This window comes from Rhodnius prolixus, unplaced genomic scaffold (assembly GCF_049639745.1).
Source record: "Rhodnius prolixus isolate KJV_2025 unplaced genomic scaffold, Rpr scaffold_8, whole genome shotgun sequence".
Taxonomy (NCBI): domain Eukaryota; kingdom Metazoa; phylum Arthropoda; class Insecta; order Hemiptera; family Reduviidae; genus Rhodnius; species Rhodnius prolixus.
In genome coordinates, this window is record NW_027411593.1 from 30,212,374 (window position 1) to 30,237,614 (window position 25,241).

Genomic DNA, 25,241 nt, shown 5'->3' on the forward strand with positions numbered 1-25,241 from the left:
AACATAAATATGTTTTAAACAATAAAAATAGTGATTAAAAAATGAAAATTATAAAAAGCTTTTTCAAAAGTATGTTTTTGTTTCCAGCCTAGAAATATAACTTGAAATAAACCAATCTCACCCTGAATTATTTCCAAATAAATTAACAAGTGGGCTGCTAGTAAGTACATTTTCTAAGAATTATGTCTATTTTCTATCAGAAAATATAGTGTATATATTCTTTAAAAAGTAGGGGGAAAAAAAGGAATTCTTGACAATCTCTTTTCCAATAATATTGAAAGAAATACGCTAGTTTTCAAGATAAAAATCAGACGCCCTTAATAGATAGTTATAGTTAAAATTAATAATTGTATTACACTCCACTTGTTAGTTTCATTTAGCATCAGTATAATAAAAGAAATGAAGCAATTTTCTACTCATGTAAAATTGTACTCTATAGCTCGACAAATTTGTGAAAGCAACTGTTTCGTAAAATAGGCTTGCTTAAGAAGGGCAGCTCACGAAAAAAAAATGCCAGACATTAGGACTCCAAGAAAGAATAAGAAAGCCGGATGGTAGCAGAAGAGGTGAAAAACCACGACTGCAATGGATGGATGACTTGGAAGCCGAACTAGAAACCAGCGAATAAAGTGAGATGGAGAGCTCTTGCCAAAGTGAGGAATGATTGGTTTAGGAGACCATAGCGTCAACTAAGATAAAGAAGAACTGTTTCGTAAAGTATCGCTTTGCTTTTTGCGGGGAATTTAGAGGATAGATCTATAATCACTCACCTCTCTTAGAAAGATCAAGGGTATACAATTTGTGACATTTTTTTAGTTTTTCAGATTATTCGCTTTAGATATTTGAGGCATCGCGAATATAACGTATTATCTAGATTGTGGAGGTAAATGATTTTTCCTGTAATCAGGTAAATGTGAAAGTAAGAATTACTTTCATTATCCCTCTACTTAATTCAAAAGTTACAATGCCATAATACGTTAGCTATTGTTTGCCCAACCAAAAGTTGCATGTTGAGTTTTACTTTCAAAATCATTTTTAAGCAAAGCCCATGAAAGAATACAATTTATGCGAAATATTTTTTCTGAAATTAATTACAAAGTTGTCGAGCTGTGTTATAATTGTGGTAACCTAACATTATATCATTCTACTATAAAGTTGCGATCAGCTAATTTTTTCTGAGTTTTATTCTTATTTGTAATGTCCTATTTAATTGTTCTCTTTTTTTATGATTCGAGGAAATTTCAGTGGTAAAATACGTACTTTTTCCATCTCACAATATGTACACTGTGCTTGAACATGAATTTTTAATTCAAACAAATATTGAGCTCCTTTAAAACGTTATTTACAGTACAATTATGGAATTTATTACATTAATGTATTTATAAAGCAATATGCATACAGAGGGGAAAGGAATATAAAAATTTACATACGTCATGTGTACAACCTTTATAAGTTCAAAATAACACAAAATAATTTAAAAGAAAAAGAAATTTATTAATAAAAATTAACAAAATTACTAGACCACAATGTACACTAAAATAATTCCTGCAGTGAGGAGTGCAGTGATGTCAATCATTCAATAACATAAAAAAAAAAAAAAAAAAAAAAAAAAATCACAGTCCATATTATTAGTTTAATTAAACCGAATGTACTTAAATAAAATGATTATTTTAATGGCTAAATTAGTAATATTTCATACATCCCATCCCAAAAGACGTGGTAATTTTGTATCATAAATCGGCTGTATTGTGGAAAAACTGTATATTTTGAACAGTACAACATTGACTATTATTAGTCAATTTACTTATCATCAAAATTGATAATTCGAAGAACAAATCCATTCACACCAACTAACCAATATTTTTACCAAACCAACAAAAAATAAATTTCCTATAGCTGTACAGTCTATGATTTTTGCCTTAACACTTAAAAAACCTTTACAATAGAAATAATGAAATTTCACAAAACCACTCTTTAATACTTTTTTAAAAAAAGCAAAATAATCGCAAATTTCTTCGGTTATCTATTTCCGTATATCGTTCTTAATCATTTGATTGTCTTCGTAGTCTACCTTGCATTATTTTAGCGAAAAAAAAAAATCCGAAGAAATTAGAATTAAGGTGAAACGTTTTTTTTTTTTTAAATAGAATTTAGGACTCACAGTATACAAATTCTGTGTAATTTAGAAATTTATTTTCAGAGATTCTACTGAACTCAAAAATAAACTGATTTTTAAGAAGCGCATTTTTAACTAATTTGATGTATGAGCGTCTCTGCATTGAAGAAATTAGTCGTGAAAAGTATCTTTTGGCTAGTGCTTTTTAATTTGACTCAAATGAATTGGGTGTTATGAAATGAATTTTTAGGAAACCACCAAAACCAAATTATAGTTGATTCAATATAAAAAATAATTATATAAATATTTGTAAATTCTTATTGAATGATTAATTATATATTGATGTAGGACAATGAACCTTGAAAATAATGAGATGAATGAAATATTTAAATACTACGGAGTACTCCATCAAAAGAAAGAATTAAAATTGGTTTAGAACTAATTTAGAGTCTTGAATCCATCTCAGACCACGAGGTAAACAGAAACTTTCATAAATAATCCTAAATTCAGTTAAACAGGAAGTCGAAAGAATTAAGCAAACTACGCCTAATAAAGTTTAGAGCTCCAGAAATGGAACACGATCTGTCGCTGCAGCAATACAAACTCTATATAACGGCGGCAATAAAGATTATGAACTTGTCGCGCGATTAGTTCTACTGAAAATAGGAGAGGAAAATGAAACACTTAGTTATCGACAGAAAGCTCAAAGATTAGCAATTGTGTGGTAATTCTCATAAAATAAAAATAGAGAGGAAAATGGAATGAATATAACAAAAAAAATTTATTTTTATTTTTAGGTAAGCAGTGGTAAATAACACTACATACTAACAAATTATATTATTATTTTATGATCAATTATGTGGCTTAATTTAAATTATGTAGGGCTACAAACTTTTGTTACAAAAAAAAAACGAAAAGCAAACGGACACTAGATCACTCACGAAGAAACTGCTGATCTGATCAATGATCGCGGGATCTTTGTTCGCCGCCGCAGAGTGTTCTGAGTGCTGGAGTTTATTAAAATATTCGGAATATTAAGAAGTTGGTCAGATTCTTTTACTGTTAAATGGGAAAGTTATTTTTAAACTGGGTAAGTTAGTTCGCTAGCAGAGAGATTGACTCTTACTGTAAGACAGTATTTGTTTTGTTTATGAGTTGTAAAGGTGAACAAAGAAATCAATAAAATGAGGAAACATTTTATGTTAAAATGAGGTGGCATAAGTCTGTAGGGGCAAGATTTTATAAAGTAGAGACCTGAAACATGTGCAAAATAGATAGGATCCATGAGGGAGCATGAGGAGCTGAAAAAATGATTTTCAGAAAAGAGAGTAATTGGCATCATTGCAACAGGGTCGGCATTTGTATAATAAAGAAATGTGTCATTAAATTTGTTTGTAAATATGTTCTTCTAGAACTCAAAGTAGTGATTTTGGTGGTTGGGTATGCAATGCTCGATAACTTCTAGAGACTTTATATGTCACTGCATGCTTCTATTCCATAATTTGACGATTTTGGATTTCCCTGTAACCACTAAATCAAGTTCGGCAAGACCATATCGAGACGTTGTCTTTGACTACTAAAGTTTCTGTCACACACTACTATTTAATTTCGACGAGTTCGGCGAATGAAAAAGAAATTTTAACAGTAGAAAGTGGTGTTTTGGGTGTACAAAATTAGTTTAAATACATACTTTACAAATGTACTACATTATAGTTAGACCAGCAACTGATTAAAAGATCGCTTTTTTCGTTATAAAAGCATTCAAATTTTACATGAGAAATAAATAACTGTCATTACGGAAAGCACAGTGCACTTTAACAAATTCTATAACCTCTTGACACTAGCAACTCCTCAAATAGTTGGAATAAAATCTATCTTAATTATTTTATTAATTTTTTTTAATTATAATTGTTTTTGTATTTTTTTTTTAAAGGAAATCTTTTAACTAATATACATAATAACACCTATAAGATTTATAAGAATAATTGAGTACAATGGTAAAATTTGTTTTTTTAGTTTTTTTAATTTTTCTATTTTTTTATTTTTTTACACTATTCACTTGATTATCAAATAAAAATAAAATTAAAAAAATTATATATATATATGAATATATATAACTGAAGAGCCATTATTGAGTTCCAGGTCATTACCGATAAAATCCATCTTTATTATTTCTACAAATATTTTTAAAATAACTATTACCTAATTTTTTTTAATTGTATTGCGCAGTCACAGCAAAACATCAATACAAAATTGGGCTTTTATTAATGCAAAATTAAGAGAGAAAGAAATAAGAGTTAAGCCTCTAAATATCCGAACAAAATTGCTGCGACATACCATGTTCTGTCTCAGTAACTTACGAATTATATATTACTTTTATATTATTTATTATGTCTATATATTATATATAATTTATTTAATTCTTCTTTCTCTTTCTTTTATTTTTTTCTTTCTAAAAAGGTGCTCAGTACGAAATGCAAAAAACCTTTCAGGTTTAATTTAAAAAAAAAAAAAAAAATTTGGCAAACATTTTTCATTGTAGTCGATCTTATATATACACTCTTTCAAAGAGTCACTTATAGAAAGAATGACGTACGTACAATATCTCACATACAATGAAACACTTCCTTTTCCAAGATAAACAAAATTAAATTTACAATCCTTTTCCAAAGCACTAAAAAAATTCCTTTTAAATTATAAACATTCAGGCCAAAGGAATATTTTCTTAACTTTACTTTTTCTTTGTTAGTGACAAACAACAATATTCAAATTTTACGAATCACAGTCAAAAATATAGAATAACCCCCTAAGATAGAGGTTAGATATTGTTTAAACAATTAACTTATTTTCTCCCTACATAATGGTATCACTGGTTAAAAAAACTAAATTATTATTATTTTTTTGTAATCTTTGAATAAATGACACCATGTGAGCAATAATCTAAAAAGTATTTAATTTTTTATGTACAATAAAATTGTTGCGACATTTAAACTAAAGATAACAAAATTCCTAACAATTTTTTTTTACTTTTAAAACTGAATTATCTGACAGAGAATTAATTAACAAAGGTTTCTAAAATGGATAATTAATATACTTCTCTATGTTTGAAGAACAAATGTAGACAAATTACTAAAAGCACTCGCTCGACAGTTTAAAGAATGGATTGTTTCCGCTTTGGCAATTGAAACTTTTCAAATTAAAAAAAAAAAATGTACATAATTTAGAAATATTTTTGTGGCTAAGTGACTGTATTATAGAATATTTATTTAGAGAGTAGGGATATTTAAGTAAAACTTTGTCAGTTAAAACAAAATTTTTAATAATAATAATAAAAAAAAGGATTGTATTTTTCTATTTAACTTTATTGGAACAATAATATAACCTACATATCTTAAAAATTTAAAGACCAATCAATCAATTAAAACCAATAAAATTTTAAGTATTGAAGTACACAAGGTTAAGGGGAAAAAACTACCTTACCAGCAAAAGACCAGTAATAATTTTCTTTGTTAGCAGCAATTTCTAAAAGTTAACGATTTAACGCAAACGATTTTGCAAAAACTATGTTGTTCTACAATGATTATACAGAAGACGTATGGTTTTATACAATTTTCTCCGATTTAGTCAATCTTAGACTGCTTCTGCTCTTTGAAAGCCCATCAATTATCAAATTATGGTTTACAATTGCAATATCGAAAGATTGAAAAAACTTCCATTATTAATTTTTTTTAAAAATACAGTCAAAAACAAAATTACAGCATATTTCACAAGCCTATATTTATACTATTCTGCTTATTTCAATATAATTCAGTTATTATATTAGGGAGGGGTAAAAAATAACTTTGTTTAAACTAAATTTGCCGAAAAATGGGAATATCACCAGATTCCCTAAATTGAAAGGTTGAACTTAGTTATGCATAACAGGTTTGAACAGCTCAAAAGCGATTGGGAAAAGGAAATAATATCAAATTTTATATGCATAATAAAATTAATGTGTGGAAACAATATTCACATTAAGGATTTTTAGGTATAAAAAGCCAAAGCTAATTAAAAGTAGAAACATTTTAGTCTTTTAAAAATACTTTTACGAAATATAATAATTCCTAAAATGGCTTGTTCTCAAAAGATCGAACATGGTGATAATTCGTCCAATAAAGTTAAGAAAAGCTTTTCCCGGAGATCAATTGCCAAGAATTTGAGACGGCACTCTCTTTCTGTCGGACCAACACAAAATCTGTGTTGGAATGATTTTATAAAATGCTTACCGAACAAAAATGTAGCAAGATCAAACCTCTGTCAGCTCAGTACAGATTTGCAAATAAAGCTATCACCTCGGAAAATACATATTGTCTTAACTTGATCGATACTAAAATTATACAAGAGTAGGTATAGGAAGTAATTTGTTCATAGAGATTTTTAGTTATCTATCGGTAATGGGTTTTACAGTTTATGTTTAATTTTTAGTTTTTTTATTTTAAGAATTTTGAAACGGTAAATTCTTAATGAGGAGCAGAGGTAGATCTCCAAACAGAGAAGAGACTTTATTTCCTCTCCATCCCTCTTGAGCGCTTCTCTCAAATGATGAAAACTTGGACAAAAAGCCACAATTCCACAAGAAATGGTAGTCACAAGATGGTAAAAATTGTGGACTCTCATCTTCAAATTGCTGAGAATGCGCAAAACATCTGTCGAGAAGACAATTCAATTGAATGATAGATGGCTACAAATAAAATGCTTTTGCATCCACGTTCTAAGAATAAAAGCAGATAGGAAGAATGAGTAGAAACTAGGATAGAGCTCATGGAGAGTGAGTAAATGACCGAAATGTTTCTTTAGCTGTTGGGAGAAATCGATGGGAACGATAGGAGTCTACGGCAGAATAGTATTTTGAGAACTGACATATCACTGTATAAATAAAAAAAATGGAAAATGAATAAAATTCAAGTTTAAAAAAAGTAATGAATTCCTTAAGTATATAATAAAACAGAAAATGACAACAAAATTTAAATTAAAATAGTAATTAAAGTTAAGACACTTTTGTAAAAAATGATTAAAGACAAAATGTAAGCGAAATTCAATCCACTCAGCCTCGAGGACCTACCTACAAGGAAGTCATTCGAATTACTTTAAATGTGATCATTCTGGCCTCTATTACTGCTCTCAACAAACTTTCACATACTTTAAATACATTGCTATAAAAATAGAAAACTATAACAATTTCATCATATTTGTTATCTATATAGCTTTTCATTTGTTTTTTCTTTCTTTCATTTTTCTTTGTAATAATATATAAGTTTTTATATATTAATTTTTAAAACAAAAACTTGAAATTTAACTACTTTATTGCGATCAGAAGAATTTTTTTAAAACAAAAATTGTATTTTTATGTTGGTCATAGGAATGCCTGTTTAAGGCACTCACATAATTTTTTTTAAAAAATATCTCTCAATTCCTCCAATTTACTGAAATTGCTGAATCAATATTGTATAAGCAGAGTGGTATATAAAATAAATAAATAAAAAACAAAAATTACAAACAAATGAAAACAGAACAAAATTGTTTTCTTTCTTCAGCGTCCTAAAAGTATAAATGGTCATTAATATTTATTGGGTTTGGGGGAAAAGGAGGGGGAGTACATAATATTGATGTATTTTACTATACAAATATTATAGACTGATTGTTTTTATACAGAACGATTGCTGCCAACCTTTTATGGATATGTGTTTGGGGAAGTGTATATAGGGTGACTTTGGAGGCTACGAATTCTTCGAATCATATTCAATTACTAATCGTTTGATATGGGACAATTTATCGTGAAGATACTGGAACCTCCTTTTGGCATCTTGATGTTTAGTATTCTTCTTATTTTCTGAGTACTCTTTTAATATCTGGTCTTTGATCCTCTGTGAACAAACAAATAGCATATACCGTTACTTAAATTTAACGTATTCATATAAACATTGTGGGAAGTTAAAAGGCATAGATTAACAGCCTACAGAGTATGGAGGGAACCAATTGAAAAGACGAATTCTAATGGCGAAACTAGAAAATTACAGTTCGTCCACTAGGACCACTCACTCTATAAGTCCCCATATCTTGGATCACACACGACCTACAGTTGCATATGAACAGAGTTTGGAAGCAAGACAAATTGTATCTAAAGCATTTATTAAAGGTTTGAGCATTATTCATTAAAACCCCTTCTCACGTATGTATTAGAATCAGGGGCGGCCAATCTTTTGCACACTGTGCCAATTTTTTTAAAGACGAGTACATATGCGCCATATAACTGAGAACACTTATTATATGGACTTATGTACATAGTTAAGAATTGGTAAATAAAAATAAGGATAGATTCTGCTTCGCTTAAATAGGAAAAGAAATACCATTATCATGTAGTTAATTTATTTTCTGCTGTTTAATACAGCACCAATCTATAATAGTAAAAAATGATTTCCTGTATGAGAAGTTGAACTCATCATAATAGTGCGTTATCTGCTAGAGAGTTTCATTTGGTGAAGATATCTCTGGATCACAGTTTTTAGAACTTAGAGCAAGATAAGGGCGCCACGGTAGCCGAGCGGGTTAAGAGGCGAGACCTGCAAAGCTAATATGCGTTGTGGTACTGGGTTCGATTCCCGGTCTTGGCCTTGGATTTTATTTAATGGTTAAATGAGAAATAGTAAAGTACGTTTGCTATTCGCCTCCGTCCACGACACCTAGTAAATGGTAGTTGGACGTTAAGCCCCGCCTGAAAAAAAAAAAAAAACTTAGAGCAAGATAAGCTTGGAATTTAGATTTATATGTTAACTCTGCTTGCGCCACGTTTTGGCCATCCCATCATTAATTGATATAAAACTCAGCCATTGCTAGTTTAGGATGAAACAGAACATAGAAATTTTCAGTTTTAGCACTTTAAAAATATTAACCACTTCATGTAAAACGCAATTGTAAAGCCTGCGGTTTTCCTTTATGAAATCGATTATCATACAAAAAAAGAATGGTATTTCGGATAGAAACTGGTTCGACTATTTCAAGAAATTTAATTTTTGTTATGTATTTTTGTACATATTCGAAAAGCTTGGTTTATCATACCAAGGCACTTCAATTAAAAAATTAAAAAGTAACGGTAGATAATTAAAAGAATAACCGTAAGATGAGGAAAAAAATGAGAAAGAAGGTCTAAAGAGGATTAACAATTCAAAAGTCGGAGATGGGGACAGATAAACGTCATTAATCATACCTCAAAAATTTATTAATGCTATTATATTTATTTGCGTCGAGAAGAATGTTCTTGCGCTTGAAGAGTAAGCTATGGCTTACTGAAGAACACCATACTAAGAGGTGTTTCTCAGCTTCAAGGGTGAAAAAAACGTAGGTAAAAAACTGTGGTAAGCAATTTAATGATGATAGCCTTTCAGTAGAGGTAAGGAGGGCTAACGCACAATTAGATACCCCAAAAAATATATTATGGATAAACAGAAAGGTTCTATTCTATTTTAAAAATTGCAAGGACTTCCTAAAATTAAGGAAGAATAAGAATATTTTTTATGGCCAACTGCAATAAGAGTAAATAACTTTCTCACAGGATAGTGTGAATAAAATGAAAGTTTCAAGTCTTGTTCTTGTTTTTAGTACAGTTAATGTAAATAAACTCAATGTGCCACAGATAAACAATTACAGTTTTAAATATTACCTTCTGGAGTGTTACCACTGGGTAACTTCTCCACTCGTACACCTCTGTAATTCATAGTTCTGTTATCACTGCTACTTATAGCGCCAACGCGCTGTTTGTAGCAAAAATAAAAGCCAAAAAATAAATAAATAAAATATTACCTGCCAGCCTTCGCTTCCTCTTTCTTCTCGTTTCAGTCTCTCATCGAGCTGGGAAAACCTCCGTGATACCTTTTCTACCACAGAGTGCAACTGTCTATATTCATTGTAATTTGCGTTAAAGTCTTCTTTGTATTTCCGTCTTTGATCGACATCTTTGATTGTCGTATAATCTCTATTAATAAAAATCACAAAAGGAAAATTATTATTTATACAAACTAAATACAAATCAAGAACTATTCTTTCGGTGGATGTACGCAAATCCAATTCATAGCAAAAACTATGCGAGGAACATATTTTGATTAATGTAACTCCTAATAGTTAAGTTAAAATTACAAAATTACAAGAACTAAAAACTGTAAAACATAAATATAAAAAAGGGATGAAAATTCAAGTATACTCACTCCTCGTTGAGATGACAAATATTACATACTAACAATTAGTAATTATTGTTAAATTCAATTATACAATACTTACATAAGATATTTAGGATAATCTGGGGGATACTTGGCGGGCTGTGGCGGTGGAGGGGGCGACGTCTCCATCGGCGGTGTGGGAGGCGACGGATGGATTTGTGTGTCTCGTGTAGGAGGTGGCGTAGACTCTGAAGAAGGAGGCGTAAGGTACGACGTCTGTTGCGGTGGAGTGGGTTTCCTATAATGAGAAATTCTCTGTCTTTTTGTTTGCAACCCATCGGCTCCATCGTAATAACCAGGCCTTTTTGCTGATATAGGTTCACTAGCTGATGGCGGGCTACCTGGGTGTACACTATTTGGTGATGCAGAATCACTCGACCCAGGAGGTGTTAGATTTTCTGGTTTCCTCCTACAATGTAATAAAATAATTTATATTTTTGAAGTAAATTTATTACAAAAATAAATTTATAACAACAGCTTATAGTAAATACATACCTCTTCAACATGTTTTTGTCTTGTTCACTATAAAATGGCCAATCTTCTTGAACATCATTCCATACATGGCGCATTAAACTGAAGGTATTGTCTTTATTTACCGTGGCCACTGTCATGACTGTATTCATTACCTTATTCCTATCTTTTTCCCTAAGGCCCTCTATAAAATTACAATAATTATAAATTTCTTAAAAGAAAAAAGAAAATTGACGAAGTTGGTATAAATTATTAAGCCTCCCTAAGTAATTACAAAAAAAAAAAATTAACAAACGAATCCTTTAAAAACAAACCTACCAAACTAATGAATCCTATAAAATAATCTATCCTTCATAAAAATAAAGTGTTGATTCTAAACTAGAAAATTACAAGTTGTAGCAGAAAAGCAACTGCTTCAACAAATAAGCTACTCTTGCGATTACCACACGAATTCCGCATGAAGCAAATAACAAAGTACTCTTAAAACTACTTATACGATGTACAATGTAGTATATACTAATATACAGGGTGGGGCAAAAGGTATGAACCGGTTTTAAAGGGATGTAAAACAAAAACAATTCAACTTACAGAAATTATGTTTATATTGTTTAATTCAGTACAGAATCTAGTTTAATTAAGTTTGAAAGATGATATCACGTAGGTGGCGGCCGTCAGCCGCGATGCACTCTTGAAGGCGAATTCTGAAGTTTTCAACCGCTCTTCTGCACATTTGATGGGCTAATGAAAACCCAAGGGAAATTCACCAGAGGCCACTTCACTCCCCTAAAGTGACTGTATGGTGTGCAGTATCCCAATTTGGGATTATTGGTCCTTACTTTTTCCAGGATAATGGGCGAAGCGTCACTGTCACCGCTGAGCGCTATGTGACAATGTTGGAAGAGTTTTTTGAACCTGAGCTGGAAGAATTGAGTGAAGCAACTAATCTGGGAGACATCTGGTTCCAACAGGACGGGGCTACATCCCACACTGCTAGGATTTCAATGGCGAGATTGAAGCAAGTGTTCCCTCAGCGCCTCGTCTCTTTGAGGGGCGATGTGGAGTGGCCTGCGCGCTCACCAGATTTGAGCATTTGTGATTTTTTCTCTTTGGGGGTACATAAAGGAAAAAGTTTTTAAACATCGTCCACATACCCAGGAAGAACTTAAGGACAGAATCAGAGAGGAAGTTACGGCAATACCCATCGGAATGTGCAGAAGAGCGGTTGAAAACTTCAGAATTCCCCTTCAAGAGTGCATCGCGGCTGATGGCCGCCACCTACGTGATATCATCTTTCAAACTTAAAGTAAAAAACTCGATTCTGTACTGAATTAAACAATATAAACATAATTTCTGTAAGTTGAATTGTTCTTGTTTTACATCCCTTTAAAACCGGTTCATACCTTATGCCCCACCCTGTACTATAATTTTTCGGATAAGACGAATCATGGAACGTTTTAGAAAGAATTTGTTTAGTAACACGTGGAACTTAAGGTTTGCCTTCATAATGTCATTATTATTTTGCATTCGCAAGTGAGTAGCCTTATGCTATCCAATTATGACTTTTTTTAACAGCTACTACTCTAAATTTAAAACAGCACAGCAAGAAGGTGTTTAGATCAATAGCATCACAGTAACATCCGTCGCGGAGATCTGGATAATATACGAGTACATATGTGTTCAGAAATGTTGGCCTATAATTTTTTCATGCTCTTCAATTCTCAAAGAAAACATTTTTGTCTAGTAATTGTCCAGAGGTGTATTGAAAAAAGCTACGCTAATAATTTCAGCCGTTAATATAAGACAAAAAATAAACGGACCCACATAAGAATCGAAGATACAAATAATAAATCTCTATGGTAAAGCCACAACTTCTTTCTACAATTGATAAGAAAATCTTTCTTTGACCAAACTTGGCACAATTGAACTTAATTTTTTAGCATTTTGAGTGGATAAATCATAAATGTGTTACAAAATGTTTTACTTAAACAAAAAACAAGATATGTATTCCTTTTTAAAGCTAAATTCCAATAATTTCGAGCTATCTAATGTAGAGAAGAAGCAAGAATCGAAAAAGCAAATTGAAATTCGGAACTGAATCCAAATCACACATATTTCTTTTGGACACCATTCAAAGTAAAATATTACAGTACCATATCTTTAATAAAAATTGTTACATTAAATTACCTCTACTTAAAGCCATCAGAAGTTCCGGTTTTCTGTAAGGCCTTAATGCCAAAAGATGAATTATCCTATCCCTGCAAAATATTAAGTTAAAATAAGCATTAGCGGAAAAAATAAATAAAAATTTGCAATGAGGAATAATTTTATAATTTCAAGAAACGAAATATTAAACATTAAAACATTATTAAAATATAGTAATAAATTAATTTTTTCTGCAACCATGTAGGGAAGTTCTCATTACTCAATTAAAATCAGCTGTGTAATGCCCAACTTCCCGAAAAATTCCCATTAGTGTCACTTTCCTCAGTAGTGGGTGGAAAAACTTTATTGTGCTTCCTTGATATAAGAAGTTTTGTTATTAACATAAATATTTTCTGTAAAACTTTAATAAGCATATTTAACGTAACTAAATAATTAAAAAACGAATATTAAACAATAAAATAAAAACTGAAAGGAATATAGAAATAAAAATAATACTTTAATAAATAATTAGCTATTTTTAATTATAACAGTTAAAAAGGTTATAGTGTTACCTTATAGAAATTTAAAATGGATTCTAGTGATTCCTGTTTAGAAAACACTCCTCCATCAATAAAAGAAATAGCAGAAAATGTAATAAGTAATGTAAATAATTGTAATATAACAATAAATGTTTATAATATAATAAATTACTTTTTGTAGACTGTAAAAATGAAATTTTTAATTTTTTTAGTTAATAAATCTAATGGTTGCAGAAAAAATATAATATTTAACTCGAGTGACAAGTATTTTCCTCACACTCGGCAATTTGCACTTGCACTCGCCTCGCTTCGCTCGCTCGTGCGTGCAATCCCTGCCTCGCGTGAGGAAAAGTACTACTTTCCACACTTGTTAAATAAATAACTATTACGATTAATTTTTTTTCATAACATTAAAAAAAAGTATCCTAGGAAGGAATAAGCTTTGAAGTTGGCCGTAAGGTGAAAAGCCAATGCCAGAAAAAAAGAAGAAAAAAGTATGGTTTTAAAAACAGAATTAATTTATGTTTGAGGTGAAAGAATATGCTTGAATGTTTCAGATTCAATAGTAATTCTATTTTTGCTACATTATTTTCGTCAGGCGTTCGTATATAAAAATAATATTTCAAATTAATACTAACCTAATGGGCCTTTTCATAAGTTCCGGGTTGCCAGGTTTTTGTGCGTGGTTATTTCCTTGTGGCTTAGTATGTGATGTTGTTGTGTGCTGGGGTGCATGAATTGGAGGCTGTGCTGGCGCTATTGGAGTTATTGGCTTCCGACTGATGCCATTCACCATTTTGCTGCGAAGTTTAACACGTCGTCCTAAGCCGGCTTTATCCAATTCTATTTCTCTTGTGCTAGTTTTAGACAAAAATTAACACATTAAACAGGTAATAACATAGATTACAAACATTGAAATGAATAAATTCTAATTATCTGTTTGGAACCAATTAGAAGGACCCAAACTTGATTAATAAAAGTAAAGTTTTAGAGTAAGATAATACGTAACATAACCATCGTTATTCGTAACATAACCATCTACAATTTCTCATAAACATACTTTGGTTACGGAATTAACCTTAATCCTTCTCTTCCATTAGCTTATTGACCCTATGAAATTTGGTATCAGAACAATTCAAATGTGAACAATGAATGCGACCGCTCAGTAAAATATTTCTCATAAATAGACAGGAATGAAGTAGTTAATTACATTTTGAACTCTGTTTTATGATTTATTATTAAAGGCGCTTGGTTATTGACGCCCGGAGCTTTTTTCTTCTCTCTTACAAATAACACTATCCATCACCGGACAGTGAGCTGAAGAAGCTCCTAAGAAAATCTAAGGGCCCCAGCAAGCTGGATTCGAACCCGTGATCATCGCAATTTAAAATAAAATGTTTTACAACAATTGTCTCGTTATTTAATTAACGTGTGAAATTCCTATAAATTTTTAAAGAAAGATTCTAAGCAGAGCTTTTAATTTTTCAGTTGAATGATTAGCTCAATTAGTATCGACGCGGTGGACTACTTGGCGGAGGTCCCGAGTTAAAATCTAAGATTTCGAGTCTTATGATTTTTCTCTTTCTAGGGCACCTCACTGTTCGCAGACTGGCCGAGGCTCTGGGCATTTTTGTATCTTGTTTTGTTCAAACATTAAACCAATAATTATGCATTTTTTTACTTTCGATGTTTAGCTGTATAGGAATCCAATACGCTAACCGCACTACAGCTAATTCCTACCCCAAATTCTAATATTCATTTTCCTTATTACCATTTTTTAATGGACATTTTATTTTGGTGAATTTGTTGTAGGGTTAAGATGACTTTTAAATACAATTATAATTCGCGAGAATTGTTCTTAGTTTTAAGAAGAGTTGTGATTTATATACATTAGTCAATTTTTTCCTAGAACGTAACTACATTCTAAATAGACATAACTCAGAAATCAGGTTATCTCAGAGAATTCTCAACTTTCAGCAAAAAATGTTTCAAATTAAAGTGATAGATTTATGTATTTACGACTAGCAATACATAAATTTCAATTTAAAAAGGCAAAATTAAAGTTACATTGCCACTCTTCTTAAATGGTTTTAAATTTTGTTCTATTATACATTTTCATTGTAATATAAATTTAAGTACACCAACGATTTTGAAAGAATTAGTACTATGGAAATACTCTTTTTCTAGTGGGTTTTTAGAATTTAGATTTTACAATTACTTAACCTTATATTATAAGTAAGAGTTGCTAAAATAGTTGAATTGGTAAAGTTATGATAACCTGACCGTAACCTTCCTCTATATAAGGCAAACAGATGGGGGTGGTAAAGAGATGTGTTCAAGATTAAATAAAGTAATTTTTCTCATTAAATTATTACCAATTTTCTTTTTGCTGTTTTTCGGCAGCTTGCATCCTGTTTTTTGTAGTTTCGTAGACATCTTCGTTTGCCTGCACCCTCATCTTGCAAGGTAACGACCCAACGCTTTCCAGACATCTTAACAATATAATAAAACAAAATCAATTACAAAAAAAAAAAATTATCAAATCTATCATTAGTGTTGTAATTAATATTTTGTTCGAACTTATAATTTCATTCTTGAAATATGGAGCTTACCTTTGGCCTGTATGTTGTATACACTCAAAACTGCCCTGAGGTCCCTCTATATCAGCGTTACTAGAGAGACTGAATTTGAAACCCGCTCGGCCCCTTGCCGAAGGACCGCATGGAAGGGATAAATGCTGAAACAAAACAAAACAAAAAAATTAATGTAGCTAAATTACTGCAATTTTTTTTTAAATATGAACATTTTAGGGGTCTACTCGTAGAACAATAATATTAAAGGGCAAAAAGAGACTGACTATTTTGGACTGATTAAAAGAAAAAATTCAATTTGTTTTTGCGATGATTTGATACAGTGATGAGATATGCATGGATCCTACCACAACTGCCAGCTGGTAACAGCTCCACCTCCTAAGCAATGGTTGTGTAAAACCAGTGGTTCTGCATAAAAAAGAAAGGTAAAGTCTCAATTTCATTTGTCAGGAAAGGTCATGGGTTTTTCTGAGATGCAAAAGGGATTGTTTTTATTGATTACCTTCCGAAGGTTTAGAAAAATAATAACCTAATACCATTCGAATAATATAACATACATACATTCGAATACGTATAACATACATACAGGTGTAATACAGTTCAAACTGTCAAGGCGAAATAAAAACCAGAAAAAAAAGTACGAAAAGACCTGGAGCAGTTTCAAATGAAAACGAAAGCTTCGGAAAATAAAAAAAGATCTGTTGTAAAAATATCAAATGTTATTACCTTAATTTTAAAAAGTTTATTCACAAATTATATTTTGAAGTTTAGAAAGCTTAAAAAGTTGAATTTCATTCAAGCTTCGCTGATAAGTATAATAATCTGGCGTTTATTATGCCTGCCTCTTAAAAAGCTCAGCATATTTAGTACTTTATTTCAGTAACTTAAGCATTCACAATCACACTAATAAATACTCCCATCTTAATAAATACATTCATCCAACTTATGGATGCAACTATCAAAATTGATTGAACGAAGTTCTGCTTTCATTATTTTTAATTTTTACTTATATTTGATCTTGTTTACATCCGCATATTCAGCAATAAGCAGATTATAGGTAAATATAATAAAAAAATAAGAAATTTTTTAAAATTGAAAAACTAATGTTAAGTCCTTATTTAAAAAACCAGTTTACCTCTGATTCAGTGAATGCGCAAATAACCTTCATATTGAGTAAATATTCATTTCTCCTTCGCAATATTTACTTAAAGTATGTTACTTTTTCTTCATTAAATATTATTGATCGAAAATTGGAGTGGCTGATTGACCTATTTGAGAATAAATCTGACGATTTAATCTTATACCCTTTTTCTGCTAGCTAAATAAGTCAGGATGAAAGAATAGCCAATGATGACTAGATCAAATTTCATAACTTCCAAATATAGTAATAGCCTTAATTCCCTCCTTTTAGATGGATGTGTAGGTTTTAAAAGAGGTAATTTTATTGAAATTTTTTAGAAAAAAGAGGACTTCTAAGATAACATTACAATTTTGTTTGTTTTTGTTTATATATATACATACATACACGAGGGTCGTTTGAAAAGTCCGTGCAAAGTCAGAGAGATAGCACTACTGGCGCGTATCGAGGTTATGTTTAGTTAGTAGCATCTCTTGGAAGAACACACACCAAGTTTCAGCCAGATCGGTCTATTTCTTTGTGTTTGGCATTCGTTTGAATCGAGGAAGTCGAGTGATTTTCAAAAAATGGACGAAAAAGAATTTCGTGTGTTGATTAAACACTACTTTATGAAAGGCAAAACGCCTCAGGAGACTAAAGAGAAGCTTGATAAACATTATGGTGACTCTGCACCTTCGATTAGAACAGTTTATAAGTGGTTTCAAAATTTTCGGAGTGGCCATATGGGCACAAGTGACGCTGAACTTTCTGCACGCCCTTTTGAGGTTACTACTCCAGAAATCATTGATAAAATCCATGATATGATGATGGATGACAGAAGAGTGAAGGTGCGTGAGATTGCTAGTGCTGTGGGCATCTCGAATGAAAGGGTACATAATATTTTGCATCAACATTTGGACATGACAAAGCTATCCGCAAGATGGGTGCCGCGATTGCTCACGCTTGACCAAAAACGAAATCGTGTGAAGTGTTGCAAGGACGGTTTGCAGCTGTTCCAGAAGAATCCGCAGGACTTTAAGCGTCGTTTCGTTACTGTGGATGAAACATGGATACATCACTACACCCCTGAGACCAAAGAACAATCTAAACAATGGGTTACCAAGGGGGAATCTGCGCCAAAAAAGGTGAAGACCGTTCCTTCGGCCGGGAAGATTATGGCGACTGTCTTTTGGGATTCGCAAGGAATAATCCTCATCGACTATCTGGAAAAGGGTAAAACTATTACAGGTGCATATTATTCATCGTTATTGGACCGTTTGAAAACCGAGCTGCAAGAAAAACGCCCACGATTGGCCCACAAAAAAGTCCTTTTCCATCACGACAACGCACCAGCTCACACCTCAGCAGTTGTGGTCGCAAAATTAATTGAAATAGGGTTCCAACTCGTTTCCATCCCCCCTATTCTCCAGACTTGGCTCCCTCGGACTACTATTTGTTCCCCAATATGAAGAAATGGCTGGCGGGAAAAAGATTTTATTCAAACGAGGAGGTGATTGCAGAAACGAATGGCTATTTTTCAGACTTGGACAAATCCTATTATTCGGAAGGGATCAACAAACTAGAGCAGCGTTGGACGAAGTGTACAAGCCTAAAAGGAGACTATGTTGAAAAATAAAAAAGGTTTACCCCAAAAAATTAAGTAGTTTTTATTTTTGCACGGACTTTTCAAACGACCCTCGTATATATAATAATGTAATCAGCACCGTACTGGGATTAGTGTCTGGGGCACCCAGCGGGATCCAGCACGCTGTTCTCAATTTTCCTTTTCCTAGTTGGAGAATTACTATTACAAGGAATGGCCAATGTTGTATGCAACGAGAGTACTCCTCTGTCGCGGAGACTGGCAGGTAGTGGATGAAAAAAGCGTTATTATGACCAGTTGTTACAGTCGATGTGCCGCCCCAAAAAATAATGAATTCACAATTACACGTCACAAGAAAAAACAGGGGCTAAGATCAAGGTCATTTCAGATTTGTTACATATTTGCCATATTTATTTATTGAGTGAGGCAACTATTCTACTGATAAAAATTACTTTCTTTTTTCATTTTTTTTTATGGGTCGCTATTGGCAACAGTGCCAATCCATGGAGGGTCATCTTGCACTAATCTAAACAGCTAAACATCGGAAGAATTAAATTGATAAAGAATCGAAAGTAAAAAAAAAATGCATAATTCTAATTATTGGTTTTATGTTTGAACAAAACAAGAAACAAAAATGCCCAGAGCCTCGGCCAGTCTACGAACAGTGAGGTGCCCTAGAAAGAGAAAAATCACAGGACTCGAAATCTTAGATTTTAACTGGAGACCTCCGTCAAGTAGTCCACCGCGTAGCTACCAATTGAGCTAAGCACTCAATTGAAAAATTAAAAGCTCTGCATGGCTATTAAATAACGAGACTATTGCTGTAAAACCTTTTATTTTAAATTTATACATATTTAGTTATTATCACCTTCAATATACATCACTCCCCTATCACTACAACGCCCCATGCGAATTTACTGTTGTTCGAAAACGTGCTGGAAGTCTTTTTCTGTCAGCTCCTGCATGACGCGTGCCGCTTTTTCTTTCACAGCTTCAAAGGACTGAAATCGTGTTCACTTTTAATGCAGATTTGACTTTGGGGAACAGATAAAAGTCACTTGGGGGCCAGGTCAGGCGAATAAGGCGGATGGCCTAAAAAACTGGGATGTTGTACTTGGCTAGAAACGCCTTGTCAGACAATGCAGTGTGAGCCGGCGCGTTTTCTTGATGAAGAGAACCCATGATTTGTTCTTCCACAAATCGGGTCGTTTTTTTTCCTTACTCTTTCATGGAGTTGAGCAAGCACCTCACGGTAGTAATGTTTGATTAATTATAATCTATATTTTCATCCGTTTTGGACGTGGAAGGGTGACTTGGGCGGTCATCATCTCCGACGTCTTCTCGGCCATCTTGAAAACGCTTGAATCACTCAAAAACTTGCGCACATGATTAACATTCATCGCAATAAACTTCTTTTAATAAAAGATAAGTTTCAGTAGCGGTTTTACCAAGTTTCATGTGAAATTTTACGACAATTCGTTGCTCTACTACATGTGTTAGTATCATGTTTTCGGCAAAACGAAACAAACACCTCTTACACAAACGACGGTTCCGGTCAGACAGATTTCTTTACAAACACGTGAGACGCTGCAATCGAAAGAGAAGGGGCTTTACGCTGCACAGCTGTCCGTCGTCAGGATTTGGCGCATGCATAGTTCTTCTATAGCAGCATCAGTCTCGTTATTTAATAGCCACACCTCGTACTTTCTTAACCATTGTACAAGATAAGTTCAAAATTCTGAGGGATTTGTTAAGAAAAATGTTTAATAAAGATTTGCCCCGCTGCTGTTGCCCAGGTTGCTAAAAACAATCACGCTATTATGCTGCTAGCATGCTTTCTAGCACCAATTTCTCGGTTTAAAGTGGTCAACATTAAGTTATCCGAGGGAAATCCCACAGATTTTGTACCATTTTTTTTGCCCTTTAAAATTCATTTTAAGAGCATCGTGGATAATTTGATTCTTACTTCTAAACATTTTGCAATAAAAACAAATAATTATTCAGTAAAAAGCTGCAAGTTGGGATGAATTCGCAAGAATGGGAGTTAAAAAGAACTAAAATTACTCAAATAGTAATTCTTATATTGATTCATACTTAGTGATTAGTTTTGCTTTTTTATTTAGACAAATTTAATTAAACAAAATTTAGGACAGAATTTTGGTTTTAATGGCCTCGGTTAGAATTAAAAAAAAGGTGAACGTCCTTTAACAGGGAGCCCCAGTATTGACTGCAAAACAGAAGTGCATTCAGGGATTGTGAGGAGACAAACACCAGAGGAAAGAGGTCAGAAAAAAGAGGGAATATGGGAGGGCCTGGTCTTCTATCGACCCACCACTGTGGCTCCACTCGCACACATTCCACCCTCAGGACAGTCAGGGGAGAGGCGGAACACCCTCCTCATATATTTCGCTAACCCCTCTCAGATTTACCTGTCATTCAGGCTAAAATACCATGTTACAAAACACCAAGTATTTTATAGGTTAAAGAAGAAATGATATCTAAACCTACTGGCGTTAAGTTGTATTTTAAAAAATTATAAATCATTTTAAGAGCAGTTTCCAGAGTTCACACACTAAATTTGCATTTAAGAGAACCAATAACAAATTGGCCAAAAATGTTCACTTCGCTGCTGTTCACTAACCTCTACTGTGCAACAAAAAAAACGACCAATTTTTGCTAGCTTGGATTACTTTTTATGAAAATTGGATCCAGTACGACAAAAAAAAGATACGTTCTAGACCAGGGGTTCTCAAACTCGCAGCCCGCGAGCTAACTGCGGCCCTCGGGACAATAGTTTGCGGCAGCCTCCACCTTGCTAAAGCAGGAAAGTCATTTTATGAAGGTGAATTTGTAAAAAAAAAGGTGCATATTACAGGCTGCAAGTATTGTCTGTCCAGAAAAGAAAGGTCAGTTTTGGCAACATCAGCCTTTCAGCAGAGCGCTTTTCTCACCTGTTAAGTGAAATTTATAATCAACTGTGTGAGAAAGTAAAATGTTTCAGTGTATACTCCAGTCGCAATCGATGATCGTGGTGTTGATGACAATTTTGATGGCATAGAGGAGTTGCTCACAGTGATTGCAATGCATGGCATTTATTTATTGCTCATTGATTTATTTTTTTCTTATGAATTGTTTATTTTTTTAACACAAAATAAGATGAAAAAGTAAAGACATCTGATAAGATTGGAATGTTTTTGTAAGAGCTTTTCTTTGTGGAAAACCTGATGCGGCCCAGCCTCACCCAGACACTACCTCCAGCGGCCCCCTTCGGGTGAAGTGAGCTTGACACCCCTGTTCTAGACAAGTGATTGGACAAAACTGTGCTCGCAAACAATTATCAAAGGCCCAAATCCATTAAAAAGTAATCAACGATAATTTTGGTTTGGTGATTGGCAACTTATATTTCAATCAACTACAATATATAGTTTTTAGAACAGATTCTAGCAGTGTTGTCAAGAAATGGAAATGGAAATCGAACTACAACAAACAGATGGCATTTAGGGTTAACACAACGAAGGCGGCCATACTATTTGTATAAAACGCTCCGCATTCATTTTCCACAAAATTGTATGAGTAGTGGAGTTTTCAAAATTCTGCCACAACCCACACTAGATTCTCAAAACAAAACTCTCGCTAATGGATTTTTCACCCTTTTCAAGCCACTCGATAACTTTTTAGCCATTTGCGAGCTTCATCACTTAATTCAATGTTCACTTCATAGCTTTTGACATTTTTTTTTTTGTCTTTACTGTCATTATTTTGCAAAAGTATATTTATAAATCTAAAAATCGGGAAACTGAGCTAGACTGTTTCTATCGACTATTACTATCGATAAAACTATAGAAAGTATTGTTGATATCTAGTTACGTAACAGTGCGAACTTGTGGCCAATTCAGCCACCTTAAGGGTCAAGTGAACGGCAATGGGAAAGCAACAGAAAGAGGCTAACCAACTTAACTTTGGTACTAACCGCTTTATAGAGACGAGACGGCCACTTAAATCTTTATTCAATGGACGATTATTATATTATTATTATTCACTATTTAATACAATTAATGTTGCGGTTTTTAGGTATAGGCAACACTGCTACTTAATTTAAACTCTTTGGAAAAGAGCTTTACGTGTTTGTTACCGACAGGATTAACTAAAATAAATCTTCTCCAAATGAATGATTTCAATTGATTAATAGTTTTAGGAGGGCCTAATAACTTAATTTTATTTTGAGCTAAAAATGATTTTAATTGCACTTACAAAAAACGCCTCTTACGTACGCAAAACAACTATTTTTTTTCTGCAACCATGTAGGGAAGTTCTCATTACTCAATTAAAATCAGCGTGTAATGCCCAACTTCCCACCCTAGTGGGGGAAAATTCCCATTAGTGTCACTTTCCTCACTAGTGAGTGGAAAAACTTTATTGTGCTTCCTTGATATAAGAAGTTTTGTTATTAACATAAATATTTTCTGTAAAACTTTAATAAGCTTATTTAACGTAAATAAATAATTAAAAAACGAATATTAAACAATAGAAGAAAAATTGAAAGGAATATAGAAATAAAAATAATACTTTAATAAATAATTAGATATTTTTAATTATAACAGTTAAAAAGGTTATAGTGTTACCTTATAGAAATTTAAAATGGATTCTAGTGATTCCTGTTTAGAAAACACTCCTCTATCAATAAAAGAAACAGCAGAAAATGTAATAAGTAATGTGAATACGTAAGTAATGTAAATAATTGTAATATAACAATAAATGTTTATAATAAATAAATTACTTTTTGTAGACTGTAAAAATGAAATTTTTAATTTTTTTAGTTAATAAATCTAATGGTTGCAGAAAAAATATAATATTTAACTCGAGTGTCAAGTATTTTCCACACTTGTTAAATAATTACTAAAACCTATTCTTTTGGAAGGAAAATGTTGTATTTTAGAGCAGCGTTTTCCAACCTTGTAAAAATGATTGCATTTCGTGAAATTTGTTATTCCGAGTGTGTTATTTTATTATTATTATCTTTATTTGTATTGAGATACAATGTATCAGTTACTAAGGAGTTCATGTTCATTTTATAAACTTTGTAAAGTTTAAGATATTAGTTTTAAAACTTTTTTTTAAATAATTAAAAATTGCGTACATATTTTTTTTTCTCTCTTCAAAATTATTAATTAATTTACAAAGCTCTTCTTTAGGATTATATTTGTGCCCAAATCTTCTAAATTAATTTCTTCGAAGCATTCAACTACCAGTAAGTAACAATTAAAAATGTAGCTTGGATAGAGCTTACTCATTACAATCAGTCTATTTAAGTAGATGTTATACATAGTTATTTTTCTTTATCTTTTATTGATAACTTTGTAGCTTTTCTTAAATTTTCTTTATAGAAGGGGTTTGAAATCCAATTATCATTTGGGAAAATACTCCATGGAAGACAATTTTTATCCTGTTAAATGTGCTATTATATTTTCTCAAATATCTTGAGACAGACTAACCTTATTGCTGTACATACATATTAACAACTTTACGGTATAATATTATTAATTAAAATAATTTTTATGCATTACAGGAACAAAAACGTTTCTATGGTATTTTTATGTCCGCCATTATTAGTTATTTTACGCAATCAGCAACTCGCCTATCACAGGTTGGGAAATGCTGTTTTAGAGCATTTATATATTCTATTTGACACAAATATGCAATAATAACAGCTATGAAAAGTGATACGAACTCCTTATTGTAACCAGAAAGTGTACCCCAGCCTGCTTTGTAACAGAACAATCGCGTTTTGGCACAGAAATGGTTGTTGTTGAAACTGCAGTTTGTTTACCATAGATCCTCCATTGGTGAAACTAGAGGGTTCTAGGAGTTGAAATTGTCTTTATAGGTTAATAGTTAGCAATGGTGGGGAGGTCAATGTTGAGGGACAGTTTGGGAGCGACAATCTTAAGCGCCTGAAGAGACAGGATAGACAGGAGAGGAAAAGGATTCTGTGGAATATAAGGAAGTAAGGTTATGAGAGATTGGATTTGAGTATAAGGTAATAAGGATGCCGTAGAGCCTATACAGAACATTTGGAACCACAACTCAATACCTTGTCTTCAACAGGAGTTATGTCGAAGGACATTCCAGGACAGTAAGGTTTCAGCTTACTTATAGCAGTTTATAGCGTCGACCATGCGATACATTAACTGAATAGTCGAGCGACCATCCCGAAAGCCAAATTGATGACTAGGGATTCTCTGTGGCATGCTTTCTATTAGTCTTCTACTTAAAAGTTCAAAAAAATAAATAAGTTCACTCGAGATTCTGACAATTATTTACTTCAAATCAGAAATTATACTTGAAATGTTGCTTCACAATTACACAAAAGTTAACACTTTCAGTCAAGCAATTTCCTACCGGGCTCCGGACAT

The 25,241-nt window shown here is 32.4% G+C and overlaps 1 protein-coding gene across 1 annotated transcript in view; it reads right to left on the reverse strand.

Annotated features, from left to right (window-relative positions):
- Positions 1–7,438: 7,438 nt before the first annotated feature.
- Su(Tpl) (Suppressor of Triplolethal) overlaps positions 7,439–25,241 on the reverse strand; it is a 117,045-nt gene continuing 99,242 nt past the window's right edge. The window contains exons 3-10 of the mRNA XM_074122298.1: positions 16,130–16,254; positions 15,893–16,009; positions 14,156–14,374; positions 13,021–13,091; positions 10,861–11,020; positions 10,427–10,774; positions 9,953–10,124; positions 7,439–8,019 (exon numbers count right to left, since the gene is read on the reverse strand). Of these exons, the coding sequence (XP_073978399.1) occupies positions 7,873–8,019; positions 9,953–10,124; positions 10,427–10,774; positions 10,861–11,020; positions 13,021–13,091; positions 14,156–14,374; positions 15,893–16,009; positions 16,130–16,254 (1,359 nt within the window). The 3' untranslated portion in view covers positions 7,439–7,872. The remainder of the gene's footprint in view (positions 8,020–9,952; positions 10,125–10,426; positions 10,775–10,860; positions 11,021–13,020; positions 13,092–14,155; positions 14,375–15,892; positions 16,010–16,129; positions 16,255–25,241) is intronic.